The sequence below is a fragment of the Halichoerus grypus genome, chromosome 13 (genome assembly GCF_964656455.1).
Source record: "Halichoerus grypus chromosome 13, mHalGry1.hap1.1, whole genome shotgun sequence".
In the NCBI taxonomy this organism is placed as follows: Eukaryota; Metazoa; Chordata; class Mammalia; order Carnivora; family Phocidae; genus Halichoerus; species Halichoerus grypus.
This window is the reverse complement of record NC_135724.1, coordinates 4390001-4408873: the sequence shown is the minus strand read 5'-3', so window position 1 is coordinate 4408873 and position 18873 is coordinate 4390001. Positions and strand designations below refer to the sequence as shown.

Genomic DNA, 18873 nt, shown 5'->3' with positions numbered 1-18873 from the left:
CACTTAGCGTTTCCAAGGTTCACGCATACTGTGGCACATGGCAGCGCCATTCCTTTATGCGGCCGAGTATTCCATCGTGTGGATGTGGACGAACCTCATTTTGTTTCTCCATTAATCTGTTGATAAACATTGGGGTTGTTTCCACCCCATGGCTATTATGACTAATACTGCTGTAAACATTTGTATACAGGTTTTCTCAAGGACGAATGTTTTCACTTCTCTTGGGTGTATACCTGGGAGTGGGATTGATGGGCTGTATGGTAGCTCCATGCTTAGTCATTTGAGGAACTGCCACTCTTTCCAAAGTGGCATCACTGTTCTACATCCCCACTAGCCTTTGTGTGATTGTTCTGATGTCTCTGCATCCTCAGCAACGCTCGTTACGTCTGACGTTTTGATTCTAGCCATCCTAATGAGTATGAAATGGTATTGCGTTATGGTTTTGGTTTGCATTTCTCTAATGACTACTGATAGAGTATGTTTTCATGTGCTTTTTGGCTGTTTGTGTATCTTCTTTGGAGAAATATATACTGAGCCCCTTTTGCTCATTTAGAAATTGGTTCATCTTTTTATCATTGAGTTGTCAGAGTTCTCTCTATGTTCTAGATTAAGTCCTGTGTCAGGTATATGATTTGCAAAAAGTTTTCCCCGCTTTGTGGGTTGTTTTTTTACTTTGTCATTTGAAATTTTTAATTTTGATAAAGCCCAGTTTATCCACTTTTTCTTTTGTTGCTCATGCTTTTGGTATCACATAAATATATTTTGTTTCCCACTGTTAGCAGAGTCAGAACAACAGCCTTTATTGGATTTGTCGTTGTTATGAAAAAAGTAGTTAAAATAGTTAAAAATAGTTATCATTAGCTTTGAGGCCATAATTGATGGTTTTGTATTCACATCAAATCCAATGGCATTTGGCTAAAAATTCTAATCCTGGTGTAATGTAAATGGAAAAATGATATGTTTTAATTGAATTAAATAGCATAATGAAAAATAAAATCAATATTATTGATTTTAAAGCATTTTATTCAGTGAAATTCTTTTCTCCTCCCAAAATTTGCTTCATTAATCCTGCTCCCCTGCTGACGTTTCCGTTTGTCATTAACCTTCAGATGGTACAGAGTGGCTGTTAGATGAGGAAACCGGTGACTGACAGTGGGAATGGGGGGGCTTTTCATTGGCAGGAGAGTTTGAGCAGGAACAGTGATGTGCGATGAGAATGTGCATGTTGTTGATTAGGGTATATTTAGAAAAATCATGGTAAGGCTCGTTGCTGCAGGGGAAAAGGATGAAGCAGTTGTTTTTAAGTTTCACACTGGGCTTTAGGCTTCGGTTGGGAGACTGCAGAGGGGAAGGCCCGACTTCCTGGCTTGCATCACAGCAGTTTTGTTTAATCTGTTTTACAGACGGGGGTTTCACTGAAATGAAATTTGAAAAGACGGCTTCTCTGTTTAAAAAAAAAAAAATAGTAAGCTGAAATGTAGTAGTAAAGAGAATTGACTCATGGGAGTTTTTTTGCAAGCTTGGTTGGGAGCACTTCTTCCATCAGAGATGCCGTAGTGTTGCTTCCTGAGTCAGCAGCGTGGTGATGCTGTTCCCCAGATCGGACTTCGTCCTTTTCGTAAGGACTTCACACGTGCCATTGAGTGCATCTCAAGATAAAGGAAATCTTGAGGCTATGAAATTTTTTTCATTCAGTGTGTCACTTTATGTTGACTTTTAGATGAAATATGTGTGTGTGTTCTCTACATTCAGAGGTTTAACAATGTGTTTATTTGCTGCACAGGTTATGAGTGCCAAGTGAGCTGCCCTGACGCAAGAGGCATCATCAGCACGCTGTTCACGATGGATACTGAGAAGAAGCCAGAGAATGATGAGGATGAAAACAGAAACAAAGAAGCAAAAGACTCGAGAAATTCTTCAACTAATGATGTAGATGGTGGGCCCGTATTTGATGTGATAGCAAATTCTTCAGAGAATTGCACCAGCAAAAGAGGTTTTTCAGAATCCGCACACTTTGGCAGGGTCACTGTGGTGGAAGACGGGAACAGACATGCTTCCAAACGAATGAGATTGTCAGCCGGGGCAGAGCACCTAAAGTCTGAAGAGCAGGGCGTTCCCGGGCTAGAAACTTCTGAGAGCACAGTCCCAGAAGTGCATATCCCGTTAGGTGAGACAGCGAAGGAGGCCCTCCTGAGGGAATGCCCGGATGGAGGCACTGGGCTTCCCACTACCTTCTCCCCTCCTTGCAGTTTTAGCACTGTTGATGCTGTTTCTCTGAAAGCAGACCCTGAACAAAAGTCTGCTCAGGAAGTGGTTTCCCTTGATCCGGAAAGAGAATCTCCTTTCCCCCTGAAAGAGATCAGTGTTAGTTGTACCATGGGAAACGTAGAGACGGTTCTCAAGTGCAACGTCTGTGGTCATTTGTTTTCTTCTTGCGCGGATCTGGAGAAGCACGCTGAGTGCCACACGCAGCAGTCTGAGGAGCACGCGTGCTGTCCCTGCGGCCACACGGCAGAGAGCGGTGCGGCGCTGCATGTGCGCGTCAGGCAGGCACACGGGCCACCCCAGGTCTTTTCTTGTGATCTCTGCGGCTTTCAGTGTGTGGAAGAAAACCTGCTGAATGCACATTATCTTGGCAAAACACACCTCCGGCGTCAGAATCTTGCTGCTCGTGGAGGATTTGTACAGATCTTAACAAAACAGCCCTTTCCTAAGAAACCATGTACCATGGGAACAAAAAATGTTCGCGTAAAACCGAGAGCTTCTAAACCAGTAGCAAAGACTGGTGATTCAAAAGGATTACGAAATGTTGGAAGCAAATTTAAAGATTTCCGAGGAAGCGTTTCTAAGCAGGGTGGAAGCAGCTGTGAGCTGCTTGTTGAAATGATGCCGTCTAGGAACACCTCATCAGAAAAAGTAGAGATTGTTGAAGAAAGCGTAACTTCCCTTGCTATAGCTCGAAATCCTGAAAACCAGAGTAAAAGTAAAAAGTTAGGAGCATTGGTAAGCTCCGAGGGTCTCTTTGATAAATTAGAATCTACCAAAAATACCCTACAGGCAGCACACAGTGTCAGTGCCAGCTCGAGACCAAGACCCGAGCGAAACGTCCTCGCGCTGGGCAGTAGCTTCCGACGGCGGACTGGCACGTTTACTTTAAAAGGCCAGGCCAAGAAAAGGTTTAATCTTTTAGGAATTAGTAAAAGAGGAGCTAATGACACCCAGAGGATGTATATGAAACACTTCAGAACCCAGGTGAAGACAAGCGAGGCAGAATCTATGGCCAATCATGTAGGAACGAGCGGCGGTGTCCGCAGTCTGTGTGTGACTTCCTCGGAAACCCCGGACCTGACGCAGGACAAAAGAAGCTGCCATGTTGCGTGCTCCTTTCGCTCTGCGACGCTGAGGCCAGCTCCTGATCATCAGATGTGTGCGTGTGCAGACTGTGGTCACGTGGCAACAAAGAGGACAGACGTGGAGAGCCGCGGGGAGAGGGGCCCCACTGGAGAGGTGAAGCTTTGCCGCCAGGCATGTGGCTTTTCCAGCTCGTCGAGGGGGCGCTCAGACACGCACTTGCACGACCAGCAGCATCTGCACACTGCCGCTGGCCTCACCTGTCAGTGCTGTTCATTTGTTTCTGAGAATGAACTAAATCTTAGAGACCACATGAAAGAAAAGCACAATATGGGTTTTCTTTGTACTCCTTGCAATCTGTTCTTCTTGTCTGAGAAAGACATGGAAGAACACACAACAACCGAGAAGCATATTCGTTTATTGGTTCAACCAAAGATTTCCCAATCATTTAACAGTGATTTGGCTTTACAAACTTTACCCTTAAGTACTTTAGAATCAGAAAATATAAAAGATCCTATGAGTGAGTCAGGTAAAGCAGCTCAGGAAGAACCTGCTAAGTCCAGGGTAAGCCATGGGCATGAAGTGAGGCATTCAAGTAAGCCTCAGTTTCAGTGTAAGAAGTGTTTTTATAAAACGCGGTCTTCCACTGTTCTCACAAGACACATCAAGCTCCGGCACGGCCAGGACTATCACTTTCTTTGTAAAGCGTGTAATCTTTACTCGCTGAGCAAGGAAGGAATGGAGAAGCACATTAAGAGAAGCAAGCATCTTGAAAATGCCAAGAAAAACAACATTGGCTTAAGTTTTGAAGAATGTATTGAAAGGGTGTGTATAGGTGCAAATGACAAAAAAGAAGAGTTTCACATTTCTGGAAATGGAAGGATCGAAGGCCATGTAGAAGGTGTGCAGTTGCAGGAGCATTCCTGTCTTGAAAAGAGCCTACTGACTACCAAGGAAGCACCACAGTCTGGTGTAACCACCAAAGAGGGTGAAGTAGCTTTGACCGCTACTCCGAAGAGAGGGAGACCCAAAGGTAACATCTCGCGGACATGCTCTCATTGTGGTCTCTTGGCCTCTAGTATTACCAACCTGACCGTTCACATTCGACGAAAACACAGTCACCAGTATAGTTATTTATGCAAAGTGTGTAAGTATTATACCGTAACAAAGGGAGATATGGAGCGTCATTGTGCCACTAAGAAACATAAAGGACGTGTAGAAATAGAAGCAAATGGCAAGCAGAGTTCAGATATCATTGTTGGCCCCGAAGGGGGCGACCTTGAAGCCTGTAGAAGGACTGCCACTTCAGCAGGGTCAGATGAACTTGCTAACAGGTCAGCAAATGCAGATACCTCCACTTCAGAAAAGCCCGTGGCAGAGCATGGAAATCCAGCTGAAGTCGAAATTGAAAATGTATTTCATTCTACAGATGGGGAAGTCAACAGTCAGCTTACTGATAAAAAGGAACAAATGTCTCTAGAACCAGAGGACCCTCTCCAGCAGGTGGATGCATGCTCTCAGAGAGATGTTACGGGTACGAGTGATAACAAGTGTGTACACTGTGAGTTTAACGCTCACTCTTCTGCTTCTCTAGAACTGCACATAAAACGGAAACATACAAAAGAATTTGCTTTTTATTGCATGGCCTGCGATTACTATGCTGTGACTCGTCGAGAGATGACTAGGCATGCAGCCACAGAAAAACACAAGTTGAAAAGGCAGTGTTACCTGACCTCTTCTGACGTAGAAGCAAATTCTGCGGACGTGTCCAAAAATATCATTATCCCCGAAGAGCAGCACCAACACAATTCTGAAGAATATCAAATAATATCAGACCAGCCATCTGAAGAAATTCTGAAATCTAAAAGTACTGCTGATTGTTGTGTTTTGGATGAGGATACTAATCTAGACGTGTCTAAGGTCCTCCGTGCTCCCACCTCTGTAGAGATTGAGACTGAAGAAGAATCTAATCTCAGTGAAGATCATTCCCTTTGTGAAACTTTCCAACAGCCCTTGGCCAAGGATAAATCTCTGAAACCTGAGGAGATGGTGTCCCTTAATATTTCCTCTAATTGTAGCTCCCCAGGCAGATTTCAGAATTCAGGAAGCTCAGCTTTGGATTATGAGGCAGTAGAGAGAGCCCACAGTACGTTGAATGACCGTGGCGATGCGAGCATGCTCAGTGAGAGCGATGTTGGCCAGGCAGGGGAGAATGCAGATAAAGCCCTTAGCAAACATGGATGTCCTGGAGGTCTCGGGGGAGGGCATCCGACTGACGGCACTGTCCCTGATGTGATGACAAGGACAAGGCAGGAGCTAAACCTGGAGAGCGGTGGTCAGAACGAAGTTGGGAGTGTGCAGAGTTCAGAGGATTTGAAAGATATCCAAGAAGACGCTGTTCTGGAGAACAAGGAAATTCTGATGAATTCCCAACATGAAACGAAAATTATTTTGGAAGAGGATGGTCCAGCTTCTGATAGCACAGTTGAAAGTAATGATGTTTATGAGACTATAATCAGTATTGATGACAAAGGACAGGCCATGTACAGTTTTGGCCGGTTTGATTCTTCCATAATAAGGATAAAGAACCCTGAAGATGGAGAATTGTTAGACCCGTCCGAAGAGGGTTTGGTAACAACAGGTGTAAGGATTAGTGAGTTGCCCTTAAAAGACTGTGCTCAAGGTGTGAAAAAGAAGAAATCTGAAGGTAGTTCCTTTGGTGAATCCACACGAATTCGTTGCGATGACTGTGGCTTCTTAGCAGATGGTTTGAGTGGACTGAATGTTCACATAGCCATGAAACATCCTACAAAAGAGAAACACTTTCATTGTTTACTGTGTGGAAAATCATTCTACACAGAGAGCAACCTCCATCAGCATTTGGCCAGTGCTGGTCATATGAGAAACGAACAGGCCAGCGTAGAGGAGCTTCCGGAGGGAGGGGCCACCTTTAAATGTGTCAAATGTACGGAGCCCTTTGATTCAGAACAGAATTTATTTCTACATATTAAAGGGCAGCATGAAGAGCTGCTCCGGGAGGTGAACAAGTACATAGTGGAAGACACTGAGCAAATCAACCGCGAGAGAGAAGAAAATCAGGGAAACGTTTGCAAGTATTGCGGGAAGATGTGTCGAAGTAGCAATTCGATGGCATTTCTAGCACATATTCGCACTCATACAGGTATGTACCCTTCCGCAAACCTGTGTTGACATATACGGTGCAAACGAAGGATAAAATTGGGATGTTTGTTCCCATCCAGATATGGAGTCTGGGCTGCCTTTGGTGGTTGTCCTTCCGCCTGGCTCACGTGACCCTGCTGGGTGGCACTCTGGACATCTGCCCTAAGTCAGTGTGGACATTTAACATTTCCAAAGTTAATTAAGCCTTAGTGATTCCAAGGCAGGTTATTTGACAAATTTCTTTTCATTTTATCAAAAAGCCTTGCCCCCCCGATGCCTTTGTTAGAGGCCTGTTTCTTAACAGCTTTTCAGTTGCTTCTGAGTCCTAATTGTTTGGTTTTCCAAGGTAGCTATTAAGGGGCACGGTGCGTTTCAGAGGACATATTAAATGGCTTTTGAGGAATGAAATTATAAAAATTTTCTTGGAATTTTAGGGATTTAAAATTATTCATTGCCAGATGGTTTATATTGAAAAGCGTAACTCCCAGGCAACAAGATTCTACTTTCAAGGATCAGAATTAGTGAACACTTTTCAAAGTTAGTATGTCCTGGGGGTTTGGTTTTCATGAAGGCAGCGCCTGATTTAGTTTCTGTGCTCTGTCAAACGTAGTGTTCCATTTTAATGTTTAATTTGGGGTGGAAATTTTTTTTAAACTTTTTTTTTTTTTTTGTGGAAAATGCATAAGCCACTGTTCTAAATTTATGTAAAAATTCACTGCACTGTTTCTATAAACCTGCCATACATTCTTTATTTTAAATAGACAGCTTTTCTAAATCATTGTGCTCTGCTTAGACAAGTTCTGTCTCCATGGTTGAATTTATGAGTGGATTTGAATAATAAATTCACATTTCAATGAACATATTTTCATTAAAACTGTAAGGTTTATTTTACTGTACTTTTAAATAATGGCTTATTATTAAAGCTATACTTTAAATTCATGCAGTTTTTGAAACTTAGTGCATGGTTACAAGAAGGAAGACAAAAGAGTATGAAACATTACTAGTTTAGGGAGATTAAAGATAGATAAAAGTTTTTCATTGAAGAAAGTAAGAGGGCAACCTGCATAAGATTAATCTAGGTAAATACAAACATTGTACTGTTGGTCCCAATTCTTCATGCAGTGGCGCTGTTGTTGGGGAATAAATCCAAATACTGATTTCTTGGCATTATTAATACCTCTGTCAGTACTGTGCTCACTTTATGGAGTGATCTGGCTTTTAGAAATCAGGCTTGTTCACATGTGTAGAAGGTATGTACTTTTTTAACATGCCCTCTAAAGGCAGATAAAAACTGAATAAAACTAAGAGGAAGATGCTAATGGACCTCTTTTTAGAATTCTTTATGCAACTGTCTGGTCAAGACATGTTGCTTATAATTGATGTGTCCATTACTTGAATTCTCTTGTAATTATAGTCAATAAGTCTTGTAAATGTGTTAAAGCTCACTAAAAGCATACAAATTCAAGAACAGAGTAAGGCTAATAATTTAAAATAATCAATGTAGGCATTTCAGCACTTAATTTCCCTTGTGTGTTGATAGCTGATCATTCTTAATCCATTAAGATTTATTTAGTCGTTTACAATGCAAAATAGGTTTGCACTGGTCACTTGTGCCATTTGAAAACGTCCACTAGGTTAAGTGCAGAATGTAGTCCATTAGTCTTCCTTGACTATATGTATTAATTGCATTTAAAATCAAGTTAATGTGGATGTGAAAGTGAGGTAACTATCAATATGTGACAAAGTAACCCTACTTATATAAGTTACATCATTGATTGTAACATTTAGTAAAAGTTAGCATACTTTTTAACATCTTCTGTTGGGCTTATCAGCAAGTACATTTTTATTGTGTTCTGAAGCACCACAAAGAGCCCCGCTCCTCCGGACACAATACTAGTCTGCCATTTCAGTTTTCAAGCCACTTTTTGGGGGATGTTGTCTCCCAGTTTTGATCCAGGGTTGTTTTTTTTTTTTTTTTTTCTTTTTTCCTTGGGGCATCTTAAAATGAATTGCTTTTCTGATACTTTGCTTATGTCCATGAAGTAGTAATGCAGAGACTGTTATTAATGGTTAACTGGAAAAGGACTTACTCTTCCAATCCCTGTTTTCATATTTTGTGATTTACTGTATATTTTATGTCACCTTTTCTTCCCATCCTTAGCACGATAAAAGCGGCACTCTAAGAAATAAATGAGTTTTGGTTATCAAGAATTGTAGGAAAAAAGCACCGTGGAGTTTTCCTGTGCCTTGGCTTCTGTGAAGTCATTAGCATGCGGAGAAAGGGCAGTGTTGCCTCTCCCCTTATATCAGGGGTGCAGAATCAGCTGTTCATTTTCTCTCCTGCATATTCTGTCGGCTAGAGCTTTCCTTTCCTAAGACATGGCTAGCGGATGTCATTAGACTAGAAGACTGTCAGAAGCCCTTCATTGGATGCTCTGAGCGCACGGGGTCACTTGTGCTCTCTGGAAATGTTCACAAGCAGGGAGATAGGGAGTTGTGTGACTTCACTGAAAAAGTCTCATGTGAGGGCTGGTAGTGTTTAACTTAATACGTATCTGACAGTTTAGAAGCTGAATCCACTTGAGAAGAGAGGGTGAGGAGAGTTGGTCCGTTGATTCCAAGCCTAGGGAGGGCCTGGGCTCCGCTCTGTTCACTCTTCATCCCCGCGCCCCACACAGAGTGGGCTCAAGGTGTTACTTAGTGAATGAATGAGTGAAGGACAGAATGAAGTGTTCAGCAGTTAGGGAGGGTTGTAGCATTGAGGTTGTTGTGGAGAAGCATTAGGTGATGGGTTCTATACACTCTTTAAGACCTACAGTTTGAAGGTCATTTTTCTTAATGTTCACCTCACATCCATGTATGCATAGCAATTAGCCATGAATGATGGTGAGGAATGACTGTTGTAGGTCTGACTGAAGACTTAGTTTTAAAAATCTTTGGAATTCTTTTGGTAAAATTGTAAGGTGCCGGAAAGCCTAGAGAGTGTTTTTGGTTTTTTCCCTTTCAAAAAACCTCAGAGGCCAGATTAAAAGAAGAAAACCTACTGTGGATAATGCTGTACCCAGGAATGAAACTATTTAAAATAATATTGACAGTTTATAATAATCACGATACACTTGCAAGAAAGATAAATTTAGAAATATGTGGCTTTACAAATTTTGCCTTATAAACAGTATGCCTGGATTCATTTTGGGATGTGCCTAGCAGGCTTAAAACTGGAAACATTATTAGAAAAAAGAGGACCTTTTTTTTTTTTTTTCCTTATGCAGGAAAGTATTATCTCCACTTCCTAGAATTTTTATGGCACAGAAAGGAGATGTTAACACAGTCTGTTCTGAATATATGATGCGAAAAATAGTCAGGACCTCCTGATTTCTGCACGAAAGCAGTCAACAGAATAACTCATTTATGTGTTGTCAACACACATAGCAGACTAGCAGTGAGGAACTAGAACTTTCCACTGAGGAGCCACGTCGAGTAACGTGAAAGGTCTCCACCCAGCCCGTGGCACCTGTGCTCACACACGAGGGACTCAGCTCAGTGGCAGTGTAGGGGGACCATGACGAAAACCTACATCCACAGGAGATTTGAGATGCTTTCACCAAAACTGTAATGCAAATGTTGACGGCTTTATTTTCTTTGGAGTCCTGATGTTATTGTTAATTAATAATTTCCTAATTGCCTTATTACCTTTAATGCATTTCAATTTAAAGTGCAGGTAAATTGGTTCTCTCACTCTTTTGTTTTCTGTGTCCCTTTATAGAATTCTGTGTCGAGATGAAATGTTTCCAGGTAGTGATAGGCTTAGTTTTATCAGAATCATTTAAATAAACTGTAGTTTCTAATGTGATTGATAGAATGTGATTGCTGTAAGCTGCAGTCTCAACCTGCTTTTGACATTTAAACATACAAAGCTGACTAGATATAACCATTCAGGTGCTAAATGTATTTTACATCTACTTCTAACAGTAGAAATGGAAGTATTAAGAGATCTGGCTTCATTGTCATTGAACTGTGAAATATTCAACCTTGTCTGCCCGTGCTTAGTACTGTTGACTTTTTTATTTCTGTTAGAAGATTAAAATTAAATGCTTCACTTTTTTTGTCAGCTTTTGGGAATTAAATTGAAATTTAAGACTCTAAAATTTTTTACTGAGTGCTTCAATTTCAACAAAGTATTCTTGGAGGATTATTTTTTTCAAGGACACTGCACAAAGGTTCATTGATCAAATATGATTTATTGCAATTTTTTTATTTGAGCTCTTTTTTGTATATTTATTGAAGTTCACATATATCATATTCTGTCTAACTATATTAGAAGAGGTATTTCACCAAATAGGTACTAAACATGATACGAAAGATCTGGAAACATATTGTACTGATTTTAGACTGTGATTTTTATGATTTTGATTTATTTGAGGATTTAGTGGTTAGAAAATTGAAAAATGGTATATACATGTTGCACTTAAAGGAATGTTGCTTCTCATTAATGTGGGTACTGATTATCTGCTAGTAACTATGTTCCAGTTACAATCTATCTATTCCTGACACTAGGTTTGTTGATGCTGAAGTTATTTTGTTTTCTCATATTTGAGTATAGGTTAATCTTTGTGAAATTTAAAAAAAAATTGTGGTACTGTGCTTTTTATGTTGAAATATTTGTTCTTGAAATCAATAAATAAAATGTCAGTACTGCTGGTTTGCAGAGTCATCACAGATTTTTGACTATAAAATGATCATAAAAGCCAATAACTTATCCATTGTATATTCTTACATTGTGTGCTATTAAAATAGTAACGTAGTGAATCATTTGGGATAAATGTCAGAAAAAAAATCTGAAATGCCTTTCTTAATGTGAGTAAATTCAAAGCTGCAGAAATATGAGGAAGGGAGCTGGCCACTGAGAAATTTATTTGATGATAAATGTACTTTATAAAATATCAGCTACTCTGTATGCGTTTGTTTTTATAATGCTCCATTTTACATGTTGAATGACTTTAAAAGATATTTTTGCAAATTGTTAGAAAAATATTTAAAATTATTTAGTTCATCTTACCTACTTAGTACTGCTCAACTGTATCACTTTTGACTTTAAATCTTAGAAATGTTACTGAAAGTTAGGAACACTCACTGAAACATTAAAGTCTTCTTTGGCGGAATAATTATGGAATGCAGGTCTATTCAAGTTAGAAAGGAATGCAGGTATTCCATTTTGGGGCCAGAAATTTCTAAACAGATGAAAAGTATGATTTAAGATCTAGGCCTCTTTTTAAACTATCAGTAATGTATTATTCAAATTCAAATCATATTTTATGTTAAATTTACTTAGGATCAAAACCATTCAAGTGCAAGATATGCCATTTTGCAACAGCTCAGCTTGGCGATGCCAGAAACCATGTCAAAAGGCACCTTGGGATGAGGGAATACAAGTGTCACGTCTGTGGGTGAGTAAATTGAAACCACCTCTACCGTGGTGAACCAGGAAGCATGTGCACGATAGCCATTGTTTCAGAATTCAAAACTGATATGAGTAAGAGTGGCTAAAATTATGCATGCGTATCCTCCTTTCCATTGTTATGGTAAATTCCTTAAATACAGTTATGACATTCTTCTCCCACTTCTAATCCTCTACTGAAGATGAGCAATTTTATGGGCTACAAGGTCAATTTGAACCTGTAATCTGTAAATTGACTAAATTATAGGATGTTCATTCACATTGCCAGAGAGAACTGTAAATTCCATTTAAAGACATTTAAAAAAAATACATAATACAGCTTTAGGAGTATATAAGTGTGTTTTTTTTTTTTTTTTTTTTTCTTTTGCTATACTGCTTTAATTTTAATCGTATTAATGGCTCTTTGGATAGACTGGACATACTCCATACGGAGAAAGGCAGAAAAAGATTTAATTTCAGACGGCTGGTTACTGATTGTTACAGAGATGAAGCTTAAATAAACAGTGTATAATGTATGTTTTTGTGTAACTTTATTTCAAAACTTGCTGTTTTCCATTTTTAGTTAATGGCTCTTCCTCTAAAGAACCATTCACGGTGTTAAACTGTCACTCAGATGTGTTGCATTTAATAGGAAGCCCTGAGATGCCTTAATGCACAACTAATTAATTTAGCAGAAATGTTTAAAAGGTTTTAAAATGCCATGACATCTATGGTATATCACAGGACATTCAAAGCTGGATTTTAATACCCTACCTCTGATTAAAAATATATTTTAATGCTATTAATCTAGAGAAGTTAGCGCGTAAGTGCATCGTATGAAAACACTTTCTGTGAAACCTGAGAAACCTGCAGTTCTTATGGCTGATTCCCTAAGTACTGCAGGTTCAATTCAGTTATGCAGTGTGCACACGTTATGGTAGGTTTCCTTTTTTAGGGGAAGATTCTTCTGGTTGGCACTACCGAGTAAAATATCTTTTAAGTCAAAAACAGCTTCTGTCTTTTGTTGGGACAGTACATTTTATTCCAGGATGTCGTTGCATTTTTTGACCCTTAAGATAGTTTTACAAATAACTTTGCAAGCAGTTTTATTAACCATGGTCTGTGATTTATTCATTGGCAGAATTGATGGTTCAGTGACTTGCAGCTAAAGTAAATGAAGATGAACCTTTGCCCTAAAGCCCCCTGAAGATCAGTGGGAGAATGAGTTTTGTTGCTACTGACTTTAGCTGCGAGGGTCGAGTGCCAAATGGTTCATTTTAATTGCTCTAGGTCTTGGAATTTTAAAAGATACCTCATTTATTGTTTTTTACCATATGAGTTATGGGAAAGAGGAAGGGTCTGACTCCAGCGGACATTTGCTGTTAGGGGGCAATCAGCAGTTTCTTCCTCATTTCTTCAAAATTATTAAGCAGCTTTTGCATGCTCTATTATTAGAAATCTAATTCCATCCATCCATTTTTTTTTTTTTTTTAATTAGGGTTACTAAGTCTGGGGAAGGAGAAGAAGAAACTTTATCAGAGAACAGTTTCTGGTATAGGTGGAGTCAAAAACAACACATGATCGATTGGCTTTGATTGTCCAATTTAAATAGTGCACACTTTGCCTAGCTCACCGCTTACCACACACCACTGAAGTGTCACACCAGTGGTTTACATATTTGGTTCCCAAGATAAAGAATTATAAATACAGAGAGATATATTGAGTTTCATATTGCTGTCCTAGAGGTCTGTGTGTGTGTGTGCGCACAGAGAAAGCAATCTAGATTTCAAAATTGTATCTTTTAGCATTATGGTAGTCATTGAATTTTACCTGACTTTGAAATAATAGTTCTCTTAATTTTTTTAAGTGGAATTTGATTTAAAAGTGATATAACGATAATTTGCATAGGGTAGATATTTTCACAATGAAGCTAAAAGTTCTGAAGAATTGCAGTAAGTCGAAGAAGGCCTTTTGGTCTCTGGAGTTGAAACAGAACAGTAATGAGTTAGAACCCTTTAATGGTAAAGAAAAAATTTCATAGGGCATCTGTATTTCGTGTGTTTTGAAGGGATAGGGCAATATGTAGGTTAAAAGCTAAAGTGAGAAACATAGAAGAAAGCAAGAATTGGCTATCAGGTTCGTGGCGGTAGAGAGCGTTGGTACATTAACATTAGTGACAATGTCAATTCATTATCATTGATGGCTAAATAATCCTAGAAATGCTCAGTGGACCTATTAGTTCCTGAGCATAAGCAGCTCATGCTGCGTTTCTTCATTAGCTTTCATCGCTATAAATTTTACCTTTTAAAAAAATCATGCTTTAAAAGGTGACGTGATCTTTCAGGAACATTAACTCTATAATTTTGTCACAAACAGAAGGTCCTGCACTGTGTTTTTCTTTCTGCAGTAGTCAGTACCTTCGTCTCTGCCCCTTAGGATTTTATGAATAACCTTTTCTTTACTTGAGTTGTAAGAGATAAACTGTTCTTCAAAGAGTTCTGATTGAGTAATAATGTATAGAAATAACGGAGCAGGCACATTTTAAAAGTGAAATTAATGCTCACACTGTTACATTATTTTGTCTTAGTAACCTCTTGCTTTTCTTGAAAAAAACCTCATTTTATAGTGAAATTGATGAAAATGACAGTACGTTTTGTTGAAATGAGCTCAATATTAATGGTTTAGATTACTTGTAATTGACTTGTTTTTCCTATCTTTATATATGAAGGATGTAGATGCTCATCAACTACGTATCTTGAATACTTTTACTGAGGCTTAGTTTGACTTGTGCATTAGCTACTCCCTTAACAAAGACTACTTAAACTTTTACTTCAGTTGTTTGGACCCACACTGATTTTCTTTAATCTTAAAATTGAGCGTGAAGATTCATTTTCTCCACTTCATCGGCAAATCCTAGCTACAGTATATCATGGATTTAAGTTAGTTTGTAAAGCATCTGAATGTGTTAGATGACTAATTCCTGTCAGGTAGCTAGGGTTCAGAATTCAGGATTTCACTTGTGTTTACCCATGCTTTATGTGCTCATGTTGCCGTAAAAATTTCAGGAATGTGTTGCTTTGCAATTCCTGTTTTAAGAGCCTGTTATTGATAACTTCATTTAAAAAGCCTTTGATTTTACTTTCACTTTTAGGATGAGCAGTTTTTGAAGAGTACAGTTTCCTAAATGTGATCTCAGGAGGAATTTTATACAGTATAGGTGTATTTATAGTGAGCACTTAATGGGCAGTTCACATGAACATGTGCTGTGGATCTGACATGGGGCGAGTGGGGTGAGAATAAGAATAATAGAAAGCATCTCGATACAGAAGTTAATAATTTTGTTGGGAACATATGCTTAAAAATAGGTTAAACACACATTTTTACTAAATGAATGTCTACTAAAAAAATAACTTGAAATTTCAGTGGCTTACAGACACCATGTTTTGTTAGATCTATTTAGATTTAACTCTCTCTCTCTGTATATACATACACTTAATAGTAACTGTAATACTGTCAGTTATAAATAGTATTGATCCAGTGCTGGGCCTTGGTGTACACCTTAATTAATGTGCACTTTGTTGTTGGTCTCCTGGTGTCAGGAGGTGGTTCATCTCCTGTTTGTTATCCCCATTGTACAGATGGTAAGCTTGAGATTAAAAGCGTTTTTAGTGATGGACTCAAATTATGCAGTAGTAATGGTAGACCACTGTTTTCCTTCCTTTTAACTGTCCCTTTTTTTTTTTTTAAATTTCTCTGCTTTTTGCAATATCTGTTATTTTGCTTACTGACTTTAATTTGTACTTATTTTTTTCTCTCTAGGTTGTTTGCATCAGAATGTAATAACTGTAACTTACCTCCTTCCAGCCCCTAGCCACTTCTGTTTTCTGCTTTTAAAAAACTTGCTTGCATGGTATTTTCCTTTAACATTGTGGTATTCAGTTTATTTTTATATCTCTTTCTCTGTTCCACTTTTCTCATATTAGAGTGTTGTTTTAAATGATTTTGTTACTCTTCTCCATTGTTCTTTATGTGTTGATAATTTATTGCACTTGGGTGATTACAAATTGAACATGGTATAATAGAATTAGGTGCTTTCACAGATGAAGATATTGTCTTTTCATTAGGACAAGAGGGGTAAAAATTGATGAGTTTAGGTTACTGTTTTTGTTTTTCATGGCCACCTACTTAAAAAATAAAAAAAAAAAGAGAGTCAGTAGCAAACTAGTAAGTGGCCTGTGATGTGCATAAACCTCAGAGGTGCTAGCTGGGTGCTGCCCACCTCTCTTCACAGGGGTGCCAGGACGCCTGGTCTGGGGATTGGGTGATCTTCCTGATTGACTTCCCCTGTGTCTGGTCTTGAATCTTGTGTGTAGAGTTCAGTGGTTGAGTAGAACTTACCGAATCGGGAGAGAATAAGGGCATTTTCTCAATCTGTCACCTCCGGGTTCATGGAAAGATTCTAGACATTTTCTATTGTGTATTAATGTGCTTATGAGCTGTTTATTCTTATTTGGTTTAAGAAACCTTAAATAGAAAGTTACTAATGCAGTGAAACTCTTTGTGTGTGTGTGTGTGTGTGTGTGTGTGGCATTACCTAGTTTTTGTGCATTAGAAGGGATCTCTATGTAGATGATTATAATGTCACTTTCTGACCTTTGCAGCTTGAATAATTGTAAATCATTGCTTCATAATGTGTCAGAGAATGTCTGTACTAGGCAATTAAATGGCAGAATATAATAGACCAAATTATTGCCTGTCATGTTTTCAACAACACAGTTAGTATTTGAGTTACACTTAATCATTACGTGCATTAGCAACTTCATTGGAATCCAGCTTCAGGCTGAGCATGAAATACATTACATTATTTAAACCTCTAATGGTACAAGTCATTTATTTGTGGTGAAGTGTACAACATGCAGAGTTTCATAAAGCAAGGAGCACTTGAGAGCTTAATTTATCCAAATCAAAGTCTAAATGCAGATAAACACAAGTGGCAAAAATTAGTAATTTTTATAGGCTGGAAATATTTAAAAATACATGGTTGTGGGTAATTGTAGGCAGCAGGAATAAATTAAAATCACTATTTTTAGTCTGTTCTGAGAACTAAAGCTGTGTATACCTAAATCATTAAAAGCACCCTGGAATTGCATTTTAGCTGAACAATTAATTACACCCATCATATCTACAGATGTATCCAAATAAAATAAGCATTTGGTTCGGGCTGGTTGTTTTGGCTAAAGAGATATAGATAGAAAAAGTTTGTTTTATGCTGTGGCATGAATTATGCTTGTAACAATGTAAAATGCAGCATCTCTCAGTTTTGTAAAAAAATTAAATTAACATTTATATACTCATTATAAAGGGTATATTACATATTTTATCTATATAATATTTTAAAGCTTTCTGTTTAATGATATATTTTTGCCTTTAGTTTGAAATTTAGAAATGCCACGTAGTGATTACTGTCTCTCTTCCTGTCAGTGAGGAATACAAAATTAACATTGTTAGTTTATCCCTCTGGTGCTCAAGTCCTTGAAATACCATTTAGTGAATGAACATTGTTTTATATATTTTATATACAAATCACTTTGTAATCTGAATGTCTAAAAGATATCTTAGTTATAATATTAAAGTAAAAAGCACTCTTTCTCAGATACAATTCTGAGGTATTTTACAATGAACTCTTGAAAATCCAGGAGAGACTTGGGGTAAGATTAGGACAGTGGAGGAGAGACAGGAGGAGGCTGTGTCTCCTTATGGTAGGGGACTTTGCCACCACCACACCCTGTTCTCAGATTTGTAGTGGTGTTTTCTTGAATTTTGGTCATGGAAGAGTGAGGCATAGGTTTATTTCAAGGCAGTATGTATGATCATCCTGTAACGAAATAGAGCACATTGTCATGTCTTGGTGTTGTAGTTGAAAACACTGGCCTCTCTAAGATCTTTTCCAGTGTCAAATTCATATCTCAGTGACTTAAAGTCATTTTTGCTTTATTTTTATTTTAAAATGGTTTTGTGGCGATTTTAAAATCCAGTTGTGGAATCTTAGGATTCTTTAGCTCTCCTGATCCATACAGTAGAATATAGGGAGGGCTGGGGGAGCCAGTCTTCTGGGTTTCCTTTGCCTGTCCTATGATTTGTGTGTGTGTGGGGGGGGGGGGGGGGCGTTAACCTGTTTTCTCCTTCCCTCTTCCTGCTCATGTGTTTCTGAAAGTCCTTTACCTTCTGGAGGGTTTTGGTCTTTGATTTGTCTAAGACTGAGTATAGGAGGTGTTGGAAATGTAAATAGGAGGGAAGCATAGCCCCTGATTCAGGGACTCACTTGTTTCCTGTTGGGCACATTCTTGAGAGTTTCCTCTCTGTGCAGACCCAGTGACCCGCCAGTGCAGGGGCCTTGCAGTCATGTGCTCCAAGGAGGAGGGACAGACAGGAAGAGGGACACACTGTAGGAGTAAGAGCAAGGACAGTGGTCCACGGGGAGTGCTTGGGAGCAGCAGGGAAAGCTTCCTTGGGAGGTTATGTTTGAGTTGGGTCTTAAAGGATGAGGAGGTATTCACAAGGCTGATTTGGACCTTTTTAGTAGATGGAGCAAAAGAGCAAAAGTAGTGAAGAATAGAATGGTGCAACATATTAATGCTGCAGGAAATTCCTGGAGTATAAGTGGCTGGTGGGGTGAGTTGGAAGATTTTTAAAAAATGTTGAATAAACATTTATGGAACATCACTATGTGCCAATGCACATAGTCTTTAGGGTTAAAAAGATCAAAATAATACGTGCTTCAAATGGATCAAGAAAGCTCAGGTAAAGAAAGAAATGTCCACGTCTTGCTGGACCAGTGTGGAAAGTTACATTTCATCGGGTAGCTAGCATTTGATACACAGGTGAGTGGGAGTTAGAGAGCCGGGGGC

At 38.8% G+C, this 18873-nt stretch overlaps 1 protein-coding gene across 7 annotated transcripts in view; it reads left to right on the top strand.

The window, feature by feature from the left end:
• ZNF407 (zinc finger protein 407) overlaps positions 1–18873 on the top strand; it is a 537168-nt gene that overhangs the window by 35731 nt on the left and 482564 nt on the right. For all 7 annotated transcript variants that reach the window (XR_013443237.1, XR_013443236.1, XM_036117005.2 and 4 more), the window contains 2 exons: positions 1784–6532; positions 11861–11975. Coding sequence is in view for 5 of the 7 variants with exons in the window: in XM_036117005.2 (XP_035972898.2) it covers positions 1843–6532; positions 11861–11975 (4805 nt within the window). In the remaining 2 variants the exon portion in view is untranslated. The remainder of the gene's footprint in view (positions 1–1783; positions 6533–11860; positions 11976–18873) is intronic.